We start from the raw sequence: 12,653 nt of genomic DNA, 5'->3' as shown, positions 1-12,653 counted from the left end.
TGACACTCCACTGCTCCTCTCTGTCTTAACAGAACTGTCCCCGAGGCACCACGATGACCCAGAGCCTCAGAATCTGGCCGTTCCCTCGCACAGCCGGCGTTCCTAGCAGCGTTCTCAGAGTTCTCATTTGCACACAGCCAAGCAGCTGCTGGATCCCACACTGAGCCTGGGACTTCTGTCCCACTGCAAGCTGCGTACGTCTACTAAGGATGGTTGGGAAGTTCATTATTGATTGATAACAGCCTTAGCCACAAACAGAGCTGTCCCACCATGCCTCCTTTGCCTTGGTGGACTGAAACTTTCTGGAACCATGAGCCAAAGAAGCCTTTCCTCCATTAAGTTGCTTCTGTCAGGCCGTCTGTCACACGACGCTAAAGGAACTCATATAAGCACGTGAGGAGACATATCCGTGTTCCTTATGGTGCCCTGCACACGACAGACATTTGGCTAATATCTCCTACCTTCGTCTCTTTATTGATCAGCTAAGTAATTGTCCTTCCAGCCTGCTTCTGTGGAAAGAAAGGCATTCCAGGGAGGGACGGTGTAGGCATAGGCAAAGGGGTATGGCCATGAGACACTGAGCAGAACTGTTTGGTATATACCAAGGACTCCCACCACTGATCGGAATCTCCTGTCATATGTGAGCCTTCTGTTGATGACATCACATCCAGGGAAAAAGGAGGAAGAGCCATAGACTTCCTGCTGGAAAGACACCTACTGACCAATGCCACCCCATAGCTTAACGGAGTCTGTGGGCTCAGATAATAAGGGAAGCCCAAGCTACAACTGGGCTCTTGAGCCTGACTCTTCCTCCTTCAGTCCTGTGGTGTTTGCGGATGTTTTTGAGTGACCTTGCTATAAGCAGCCTCAACGGAAACAAGTGATGCCTGCACAGGTCCAAGACTCAGGCTTTGTGGGCAGTCAACTCCGCTCTCTGGACTTCAGCTTCCCCATCAGGGAAATGGGTCTACTGCCTGGCTCTCCCTAAAGAAAATTGGGATGGGACTTATCTGAGGCAAGGAGACCTAAGAAGACATTACTTCCCAGAGCTTAGAGATAATGGCCCAACACGTATCAAAGATTTATAATCGGAAGTTTCCATTTTATTTCATCAGACCATCTGAGGACTCTAACAACAATGTACCTGGCTGGTGCCCACGTGGATTAATCATGTGAGCAGTGACTAATCGCATGCCTTCTGCTCGTGATCCCAAGCAAACTTTTAGTTACTTAGCCTAAATCAAAATCGCAAGACTCATTTTTCTCCAGTCAGACAACATATGCCCCTGTTACAGAGAACCTCGGAGCATATGGTACTCTGCCCTGGGAACGAACTGACAACTACATCCTCTTCCCGGCAGGCCATGTGGTCGCAGGTCTGCAGAACAACATGCTTCTCCTGAACTCCTGGGTCAGAAAAAGAAGATCCTGCTCAGGGGAAGATCCCATGAATGTTTCATCAAAACGCATTGAAGAAACCCACTTAAGTAAACCATTGCTAGTGGCATCCGCAGCCAAAGCTGGGTGGACCAGCTACCACTGTGCTGGACACAGCCCACGTTAGTAATACCTTTGGTGATTGTACTTCTCTCCAAACAGTATGTTCTCCCTCACGTTCCCGTGAAAGATCCACGCTTGCTGAGACACATAAGCCAAAGGTCCGTTGACAGCCACGACCCCTTTCTGTAATTGCATCTAGAGAAACAGTCATGAGGGAGCCTTAGAAGACACATCCCAGAGTCCCTCCCAAATGCCACCCTCTTACTGTATGAGTATTCATTACGTGGATATGAGGGGATTGGCGGGTGTCTCATCCGCACCCTGTAAGCCCAACTGTGCAGTCGAGGGTCTATAGGCAGGACACGTGCAAGGGAGAGGCAGGAAAGAGTCTTACTGCCAACTGGAGGATACAGGCTACACTCATCTCACCCCTGGGCCAGCTACAGCAAGATGCCTTAAGGAAGAGCAACGAGATCCCCTTCCCCCGGGTGTGCCGAATGGATCCAATGCTCCCTAGCCTGGTTCCTGGGAGCAGAGCATAGCCTATACCCCTGGGGTGGAGACTCCGGTATGGCCCACTTCAAAGAAGTAGCTTTGACTCAGTTGCATGGATGTAACTGTGCAAGAATTCAGACCCTATGGGACCAGAACTCTCCTTTCCCCCCTGAAAAGAGAGGGAAACCCTATTTCATGAGGAACTTTGGGACCTTGATAACACTGAGCGACCCAGTTAAAAAGCATGCGAGGCCCTGCTTGTGATGCTGAGTAAATACAGGCGGTTAACCTGACCCCACGCGGTGTGCTTCTGGTAGACAACAGCAGACAGCTGTGGCAATGACAACCAACTCTCTCCGTAGAGGAGATTCATAGGGAAAAGCATGACACTTGGGGCAGATGACCATGGGGTGGTGGCAGCGTGGCTGATCAGGGACAGTGTCGCATGGTACAGTACTATTTTGAAAACCCTGGGAATGGTTGAAGGGTCTTGGAGTTAGATTTGGAAAAGAGGTGATGTCATTAGCAAGAGTAGATCTAAAATTGTAGGTGCCTTCCAGGCGCTGCGCTGAGCCAGCTGAAGCTGTGATTGGGCTCAAGGACTCAGCTCTGGCTGGCATGTCCACTCCCTTTGCTAACCCTCGCCACAGCCCTCCTTGGCGATTTTGTAGAAGGCACGGTCCAGAGAGGTGTAGCCTGTACCCTCTTTGTCCAAAGGGAATTCGTGAGCATGCAACTGAGACAAAATGGTGTGACCCCGCAATCTAGAACATACTAGCTTAGACCCCCAACCCCCAGCCGGCCGCCACTCTACCGCTCCCCTGGTCACGGAAAAGCACTGGATTCCCTCACTGTTTCCTGGAAGAAAGGCTCTACTTTCTCTGAGATGCTCCCAAGGGATAAATCAGAGGAGACATTAAAAGGAGGCCAGTTTCCTTGCAATAGATATCGACACACCGCAGAAGGGACTGGCTGCGAATGCATGAGCTGCCCAATGCGGAAGTCTGAGTGTAGCCCGGCTGGGTCAGCTCCTAGCTGGAAGACCCACGCTGATGGGTGGAGAGTGGGGCTGGTTTCCAGTGTGTCACTGACTCTGAGGTCCTCACAGAAGCACACACACTTAGCATCCAGAGCCTACCCGACCCAGGCCCTGCCTCACCTCCAGGAAGGGACATAATCACAGTCATCTCCCTGCCGAGTCAAGGGACGTCAAAGAAGCCAATCACACTGGCACTTAGAAGACTCACGCTCCCATTCTGGTGGGGCCCTGCTAAGAAGCCTCTTTTCTTTATTCCTTCAGAGGTCCCCTAAGTTCTTTAAGCAATGAGAGGCAACCCCAGCTCAATCAGTCTTCCCTTTAGGAACAACAGTAGGCAGAAGGAAGAGTTAATTCCCCAACCTCCTCTGAACATGTCTTACTCATCTAGGGTGACGCTTGTAAACCGTGACAATCATGAAGGCCACCTGTGACTACAGTAAGTTGCCTTACCACTCTTAGGCTCTCACAGTCAGAAGTGGCAGAAACAAGTCAAGATCTAAGAACCTCAGACAGGGTCACACTGCTGCCTTAGGCATTCAGTGCCTCCCTTACTCAGGGCTCTCAGGCAGGACTTAGGGTTTTGGAAACAATCAAAAATTCATTGACAGTTCCCATGAGTCCCAGTTCCTTCATTCCCCACCAAGCTGCTTTTCCGGGTTGTATAAGCTAGGACAGCCATGGGAGAAACCACAGATTTAATAATCCATCTCTTGTTTGGACCAACATGGAGCTGAAGGCAAGGAAGCAATCACTGTTTAACTCCTGTCCTCCGGAGGTAAAGCTAAAGATGTGAGAAAATCCTGGCCCGTGTTTAGCCAAGCGTGGAGCTGCCAAATGCATCAACCCAAGGGAATCAACAGCACTCACGTTAACCATGTGCAGCCAAACCTGACCACGGTTCTACAGGCTCGTTAAGTCCCCTGAGTCTACAGCAAGGAAATCCTTCCAGTCTCTGTCAATGTAGTCTTCCCAGCTCTCGCCATGCACTTACCTGTCCTAGGAGAGCCGAGATGAGAGAACTCTTCCCACTTCCAACATTGCCGCATATACCCAAGACCTTCCCCTGTCACAGAAGAGAGATAAGACAGTTACCCCCCCACACACACACACACATTGTCAGGGGTCTTGGGCTCTATGCTGACCAGGCCAGGCAGGACAAAGTGGCAGCTGCAGCCTGAGCCTTTGTGCCTGTGCACAGCTTGGAAGGACGCAGAGAAGAGAGTTTTAATTAAGAGCCGTCCCTTGGGCTGCAGAGTACCCAGAGGGCTTCCAGAAATCCTGTTCACACATTGACGCGAAACAGCCTTGTGCCACTTCAGGAGGCACGGGCCGGGCTATGAGGGCTGTCCTGTGCCCAGGGGCCGAGGACGTGAGTCTAATGACAGGGAAAGGGGCATGTGACCCAGGGGGACACTGGACATCTTGGAAAGACAGAGAGCTGGGAGATTTCAGAAGTCATTTTTTAAGTAATCTTTTATCATAACAACTCAATTTAGAACTCCGAGTTTTCCCCACTATTTCCACAGAATGGCTTCATAGCTGTCGATGTGCCAGCTCAGCCATTAAATTGTCACTGAGTACCCGTGGCACACCAGGCGCTGTACTGAGCACTAGCGGCCACCCTGGCTCCACGGTCACCATAGAGGACATTGTAGATCCCAGTGAAATCGCAGCCGCCCAGAGGACGAATATAACAGGTGGATCCTGTGTTGGCCCTACAGGGCTTGGGGTTCAGTTAGAGATGAACAGAAGGAGAGGACTGAAATGGAGCTTGTCAAATGTGTGTCCTGGAAAGGGTGATGAGAGGGTGGGACCGGAGGAACAAGGGACAGTTCCTAGAAAGCTGATCCATTCCTTTGTGCTGGCCCAGCAGCGCCTGCTGCGTGAGCCTTGGAGTGGAAGCAGCTTGTCTGGGAGGTGCAGGCAGCACCAGGAGAGAGGAGGAGGATTCAGGCGAAGAATGACACCCGTAAACCATGCTCAGACAGGAGGCAAATGAAGCTCCAGGCTGCAGAGAAGCTCCAGCAACTCTGGGAAAGTGAGCATAAATTCGGATGACACCCTAACACCCCTCCACTGCCTGTCAAAGTCTTAGACTCTGTGGGTGGAAGGTGGACATGTACACTTAAAGGTCCCAAGCGTGGACATGAGCCATGGGACAACAATTGTCACAGGGGACATTGAGCAAGACCTGAAAGAGGAAAGGCAGGGGTCACATAGCCCCAGAGGGAGAGAGGTGGATAGTCTGTCTGCTTCTGTGTCTGAACAGAGGTTGCACATGGAACATTCCAGAAACAGAACTGCTGCAACCCTTTAAAACAGAGAGCCATTCAGTATGGAGCCGAATATGACTCCTTTCCCACTCCAAGCTAGATTAGATAAGCTAGACCTTCTGTCACACCTGGCATGGTGTCTGTCATCAATAACTTCTTTAACTCATCTTTATGGAATCTCACACACCATGACCAGGACAGATGGAGTCCCTGTCCCACGGAACCCATGGTGTCAAAGCTGCAAGTATGTGAAGCTGGACCTGTAAATCACAGTAGCTCTTCAAGATGATGAGGCCAGTTATGGCGCCTTGGTGGAGGTCAGTTTCATGGAGGCTTCCATACAAGACTCTATTGGGTCCTGACCTTTCTTTGGGGAGAGGCAAGAGCCTCCAAGGCCCCCCCCCCTTTTTTCAGAATGAGCCCCAGGAGGCCTGCATCTTCCGGGTGTCTCATTACTTCCTTCTCAGCCACCAAACATTATTAAGAACCTTGCACCAGGTGTGGGCTCGGGGCTAAGGGTGTAACTCGGAATAGCACGCCCTGATCTCATCCTGGAGGACAGCGGCTAATGGAATCATGGAGCTAAATTTGGAGCCACGCAGCCGGCCTGAATTTAGAACTTGTAAGGGCAACACTTAGGCTCGCTGTGCTTGTTAAAGGGAAGGAGGGCAGCGGTTGCTAACGGCAGCCGGAGCTCACCGTGAGCTAAGCATTTCGAATGCAGCTTCTCTGCTCTCACAACCAACGTGTGAAGAGGACAGGCAAAGAGACAGACTCTTCAGAGCCGAGGCTACACGCCCGAGGTAAAGTAGCTGTAAGTGGCTGGGGCCTGGAACGACTTCACAAAATGCTGCCTGGGCCTTTGACGCATGTTGTGAAAATGTATTGCTGAGATTGGTGTAATTAAAAAAAAAAAACACTGACCGGCCAATAGCTAGGCAGGAGGTATAGGTGGGACTTCAGGGCACAGAGAGAGACAGAGACAGAGAGAGAGAGAACTGGAGGAAGCAGCAGGGGCAGGTATGGAGAGATGAGGTAATGAGCCACGTGACAGAACATAGATTAAAATAAATGGGTTAATTTAAGATATAAGAACCAGCAGGAAAAGCCTAAGCTAAGGCCACCAAGATTTCGTAACTAATAATAAGTCTCCATGTCATTTCTTGTGAGCTGGTGACCCAGAGAAAACCGCAGATGCGCAAATCCAGACATTACCATCTACCGAAGATAGAACGGTGCACAGCAGTTAGAGGACTACAAAGAGTTTCCTCGGGTGACAGCAGTTTTCTGAGCTGTCTGAAGAAATTCGGGTGCTGTCCCCAGAGGCAGGGGAGAGCTACAAGAAAGTAGTGCTTTATCTGGAGCAAAACACAACCGAGCTCCGAGCTCCATGGCACTGGGCCCACCAAACATTAGATACCATTTCCAGGAAGTATGTAGCAGATGGTCTTGCTAGCTGCGAGAGGGGCCAGTCTTTGGCTACGGAGCTTCTCCTTCTGCAGTATTTGCGTGGGGGAAAGCGGTCAACGAGATGGGAGATTATACATCACTAGGCACAAGATTAATGCTGAGCCTGCAGCAGCAAAATCAACGCCACCTTCTCAGTGCCATTGTCAGGTTCCCAGTGTAACAAGATGCAGACAGGAGGAGCAAAAGGAGGCCAAGTGCTCCCTTGGACTACAATGCTCACCCTTTTGTTTTGTTTTGTTTTTTTTTGTTTGTTTGTTTGTTTGAGACAGAGTTTCGCTATAGTTTTGGAGCCTGTTCTGGAACTAGCTCTTGTAGACCAGTTTGGCCTTGAACTCACAGAAATCCACCAGCCTCTGCCTCCCAAGTACTGGGATTAAAGGCATGTGCCACCACCACCCAGCTCAATGCTCACTTTTGAGGAAAGAAAGGACCATGGTACCTGGCTGGCTTGGTAAACTCAGTCCCACCCCCTTGCCGGACCGGTTAAACAAACAAACAAAAAACGTTGCACTGTATTTTGTACAAAAGCAGGATTTTGTGGTGAGCAAGAGTAAGGTTGGGGGAAGAGGGGGAGCAGAGTACAGACTAGAGGCTGGGGCAGGACAAAGATGAGGTCCTGAATAACCTGGACCTTACAGTGAGATCCATCCTGTCTTCAAACAAACAAACAAACAAAGAACACAGATTGAGTTAGAAGCCACAAGGGTGCAGTCTTCCTCCAGTTGCTGGCTGGTCCTTGTTATTCAGCTGTCTTGTGCCTCAGTTTCCTCAGTCATAAGATGGAGCAGTGGTTGGACTGCCTTCACTAGAGGCCCACGACCTGATCTTGAACCGTACTCTCCGAAACTGAGTCAAAAGTCTCTCTCCTCTCTCTCTCCCCTCCTCTCTCTCTCCCTCTTACCCCACGCCTAGTGTAAGCCAGAAGAGACATGGAGTTTTTTTCCTCTATCACCTTTCACCTTATATTTTGATGTAAAGTCTCTCACTGACCCTGATTTGGTTATATGAACCCAGGGATCCCCATGTCCCTGCCTCTCCAGTGCTAGGATTTCAGGCATACGCCGCTGTACCTAGCTTTTTATATAGGTACTGGGGCTCCCAACTCAAGTCCTTAGGTTCGCACGGCAAGCACTTCACCAATGAGCCATCTCCCCAGACTCCCAAAGCTTAGCCCGTCATTAATTACCGTGATACAAAACTGGCCGACACACCCACCTTTCTCACCACAAAGCTGATGTTGTGTAGAACTGACTTGGGGCTACCACCTTGCCACTCAGGGCTAGCAACCCCCTGCGCTGACGGACTTGGCTCACTGTACAGCTCTTGCCTCTGTTTCTTGAAAATAGACCTTTTCTGATCTTGGGCCTTCGGCGAGTCACTTCTCCTGTTGACCTCTTGCTCCCATGTCAGGGTGGCATTTGCTAAAAGCAAGATAGTGTCTGGGTCTTCCGGTTGGGTGATGTAAGACGGGGGACTTTTGGCTATGAGAATTTTCTAAGATGAAAGAGACGACAGTAAATGGGCAGATGTCATGCATTTGTCATCCATCCTCCCAATACATCTTCTAATGACCCCAAATTATACTCCTGGCATTTCTACCTAGAACATCCAGGACTGACCAGAAGTTATTCCCCCGGGAGTACTGAAGCAGAAATAGTCCACTGACTCAAACTATGTGGGACAGGTGTCTTTTAACCCGGAGACCTCTGTGGGTCACCCACATTGGAGAATGCTGATCGAGCTATATTTCATCCTCATCTGCCCGTGGGGGATGGGCTTCACTGTTTGACACTGAAACGTAAGAAACCAGGGTCCCTGTTCGGTCTCTTTGTTCTCTTCCCCCACTCCGCTCAACAAAACATTTGTGCGTTACTAAATGGTCTGTGTCAGCCTTTGGGGTAGAAGTAGAAACACACTCATCAATAAGGAAGAACTCCCGACCTTGAAAAACTTGTTTGTGAGAAGGGGACATGAAGGATCAGTGTAATGCAGTGTCGTGGCCAGAGAAGGGACCCATGATTCCCCTCTTTGGAAGTCCATGTGTTTGGTGCCCGAGCTGAGTCTGTGCAGGCACCGTACAGGCAGAGAAGAGGCAGAGGAGAAAGCAGGAAGCGTGAGTCGAGGCCACATGGCACATAAGGAAGCTTGCAAAGCAAGGTCTGGGTAGGTGGGCAGGGCAGGAAATAAGCCATGGACTTGATGGGATTGACGACTCACAGAGCTCAAAGCAGAAACAGGATGAGAAACAAAGGTGGAGAAACTGCAGAGCCAGAGATAAGGGCTCAAGTGCAGTCCGGGAAGAGACGAGAGTTCACAGATTCCATGCGGCTGAGTGCTGGCTGGCACACCAGTAATTCAACAGCTCTTTGGGAGCTGGGCGAAATGATGATTTGAGGAAGGCAGCTTGGGAAACGGAGGACTGGTCTGTAAGTCACTGTGAGCTCAGAGGGCAAAGGATGGAGACTTTAATGAAGGTGGTGGGACAGTGCCAAGGTTGAGGATTGAAGAAATAGCACCCTTCCTTGACTCTAAACCACCTTTCCTTGTCTTCCGGTATGGGGATACAGAGTGAAGGAAGCACGGTTGATTCTTGTACCTATAGGGGCAAAAGAGAGCCTGCCGGTCCCGTCTTACAAGAGTGCCTCTCTCCTCATCGCGTGGACAGTCTCTACAGGACTCTAGACCATTGAGAAGCAAAAAAAGTGGGTGCAAACTGCCTAGGCTCCCACAAAGCCGCTCACCTTACTAGACTTGGATGGAGGTGGGTGGTCCTTGGACTTCCCACAGGGCAGGGAACCCTGATTGCTCTTTGGGCTGACGAGGGAGAGGGACTTGATTGGGAGAGGGGGAGGGAAATGGGAGGCGGCGGTGGGGAAGAGACAGAAATCTTTAATAAATAAATAAATAAATAAAAGTGGGTGCAGGGACCCAGGAATCTTGAGATAACTCCAGATTTCACAGACAATCCTGTCATCCCATGGGCAAGATTGTCCTTCTCCTTGTTCTGCCTATACCTCAGCCATGAAAAGCCATTCTTGCTTCTCACTTTCACCTTACCATGTACATAACGTACTAGAGCAGTTGGTCCCGTACCAGAACGAGAGCTCCTAAGGATAAAGACTATCTCTCTCTTCCCTCTTTTCATTACTTCCATGCCTCAGATTGTCTTTGATGGGTAGATAGATAGAGTGCTAAACGAATGACCCTGAGGAGTGGTGCATGTCCCCACACTTGTCACAGGACAGACAGGGGCTGACTCAGTGCAAAGGCCATTCACACTGCTGGAGCAAACTAGAATCATGCCTCGCACGAGCTGGGGAGGTTAGGAGCACTCCCCGTGTGAATATTTTGTCATCTCCCCAACCATCAGACCTCCTTCGAAACTGTCACCACTCATTCTCCCCTCTGCACACTGACTATTCCGGCTTCATGTCCACGCAGCCACAGGCCTGACCAAGCCCCCCTCCCCCGTAGACCTGAACAGCATCCCCCCTTCCAAGCATCATCCGTGCCCCCCCCCCCCAGAAATGAGATCTCTTCCCTACTCACCCAGTGTTAGTTATACCTTCATTCTCTTTAGAGAGACACTGGCTTCGGCCACTGCTTTGACCGAGAAAGGCAAGATTGCAATGGAAAACTTCATTACATTAAACATGGCAATCACACTAAAGGCCTGAAGAAGGAAAGAGGATCGCGGGTTTAGGGCTGCAAGTTACTTTGGCTCCAAGCTGTTCTATCCATGGGGGTCTGTACTTACTAACCTAAGAAACAGTGGCACAGTTGGGATTCACAGAGGAACGCTTTTTCATTTCATGGCTCAGAAACCATGAGTTGGCAATGTGGGGGCGGGCAGCGCCTTTGTAATCTATCTCGCTTTGGGAATTTTCATAAGAATGGTGGGAAATGTACCCCCTTGTCAATTCATAAGGAAGACTAGCTTCATCCATATCCATCCATAGCATGTCTTTCTTCAAACCAAGACCGCTCATTCAAAGCCCAGCGTAGATTTGACTAACTCACTTCCTGCCCTAAGTCAGCCAGCAGCATCTGACCCTCTGGGGCCACAGCATCTTTCTCCGGAGTGCACAGCTCCAAAGTCGCAAACTAGGGGTTTTCCCTCAGAGCTCTATGCAGTATCTCTGGGTATTGGAGCGCCTCACTGAAGCTTTCCGTGGCTGCGCCGAGATGCATAATTTCATCTCTCTCTCAAATGCCATCTTCTCATGTGTCTGACTTCAACTATTAGCTTCTTTCCACCCCATTTAAGAAATTAATAACATTCTCGCCAGGCACTGGTGGCTCATGCCTTTAATCCCAGCATTCAGGGGGCAGAGATAGGTGGCTCTCTGTGAGTTTGAGGCCAGTCTGATCTGTAAAGGGAGTTCCAGGACAGTCAAGCTACACAGAGAAACCCTGTCTTGAAAAACCAAAAAAGAAAGAAAGAAAGAAAGAAAGAAAGAAAGAAAGAAAGAAAGAAGGGAGGGAGGGAGGGAGGGAGGGAGGGAGGGAAGGAAGGAAGGAAGGAAGGAAGGAAGGAAGGAAGGAAGGAAGGAAGGAAGGAAAAATAGCTTCCTCTAGCAAATCTCAAGTGATGTCTGCTGCCAAACAAACCCTGTGGACAGGCCCCATGTTAGAGCAAATTCCACATTGCTAAGAGGATAACAATGGATACTCCCATGACATCATTACAGCTCGTCCTAACTCTCTAAATCAAAAAGTACCCCCTTCACACACACACACACACACACACACACACACCAAAACAAAAACCTAGATCTCAAAAGGCAGAGCACAGGCTACCTGGTAGACCTGGGAGCCAATCTCAGGTGCCATGACCCTAGCAGAGGAGGAGGACAAAACAAAAAAACAAAACAAAACAAAAAAAAAAACTCTGAATCCAGAGATCTGTTTTGGATCATGTTTTCTTCTAAACTATCATGTCAGAAAAATTAACATCAATTGGTTTCAGCTTCATTTGTTTGATGTAATAGAACTAGAGGAGAAAATGTGTGTGTGTGTGTGTGTGTGTGTGTGTGTGTGTGTGTGTGTGTGTGTGTTTGGGATCATCAAAAGCAGTCACAATAATTGAGCAGTGTTCTACTCAGGCAGGACACTCTTGCCACTCATCCTGGCTTTGAGTTCACAACTGGGTCCGAAGCCTTACAGTCCAAAGAGCCTGAAAATGAAACCACTCCTTTCACAGACAAAAAATAATGCGCGTGTTGATGGAGTTAGCAGAGGATGGCCCAGCAAAAGCATCTGCTTTGCATCATGACCCCCCTGAAGTCCCTGCTTTGGGTGCTGTGTATGAACTTAGCTATGCTTGATCCTTGCACACACACACACACACACACACACACACTTCTCCCTTGCTTTTCTAATTTTCCTCTAGCTACTTGTCCTGCAAACACTTGGTTTACTATCTTAGCTGGGCCCAGGAGCCATTTTCCCCTCAAGCTCAACATTTCTTTATCTTTGACTGCACTGTTCCCTCATTAAAAGCTCTTGTGCCTGAGGGCTGGAGAGATGGCTCAGTGGTTAAGAGCACCAGCTGCTCTTCCAGAGGTCCTGAGTTCAATTCCTAGCAACCATATGGGGGGCTCACAACCATCTGCAATGAGATCTGGCGCCCTCTTCTGGTGTGTGGGCATACATGCAGGCAGAATGTTGTATATGTAATAAATAAATAAATCTTTAAAAAAAAAAAAAGCTCGCATGCCTTACATTCGTCCATTTGCTCTCAGAGGCTTCAGGCCTCGCCCACCTGGCCTGGGGAAGAGCAGGCAACGTAGAACATGCAAGGGCCCCCACCCCAGGATCCCCCGGACTTTATGCAAACTACTCACCCCTCCTCCCAGCTACACTGACAAGAACTA

The 12,653-nt window shown here is 49.6% G+C and overlaps 1 protein-coding gene across 3 annotated transcripts in view; it reads right to left on the bottom strand.

Annotated features, from left to right (window-relative positions):
• Positions 1–12,653, bottom strand: part of LOC126487779 (ATP-binding cassette sub-family C member 12) — a 60,618-nt gene that overhangs the window by 33,755 nt on the left and 14,210 nt on the right. For all 3 annotated transcript variants that reach the window (XM_050120785.1, XM_050120784.1, XM_050120783.1), the window contains exons 8-11: positions 10,343–10,450; positions 7,993–8,271; positions 4,026–4,097; positions 1,571–1,695 (exon numbers count right to left, since the gene is read on the bottom strand). In XM_050120785.1, coding sequence (XP_049976742.1) covers positions 1,571–1,695; positions 4,026–4,097; positions 7,993–8,271; positions 10,343–10,450 — 584 coding nt within the window. The remainder of the gene's footprint in view (positions 1–1,570; positions 1,696–4,025; positions 4,098–7,992; positions 8,272–10,342; positions 10,451–12,653) is intronic.

This window comes from Alexandromys fortis, unplaced genomic scaffold (assembly GCF_014885135.2).
Source record: "Alexandromys fortis isolate MF-2015 unplaced genomic scaffold, M_Fortis_MF-2015_v1.1 scaffold_186, whole genome shotgun sequence".
Lineage (NCBI taxonomy): Eukaryota > Metazoa > Chordata > Mammalia > Rodentia > Cricetidae > Alexandromys > Alexandromys fortis.
This window is presented reverse-complemented; position numbering and strand designations above follow the sequence as displayed.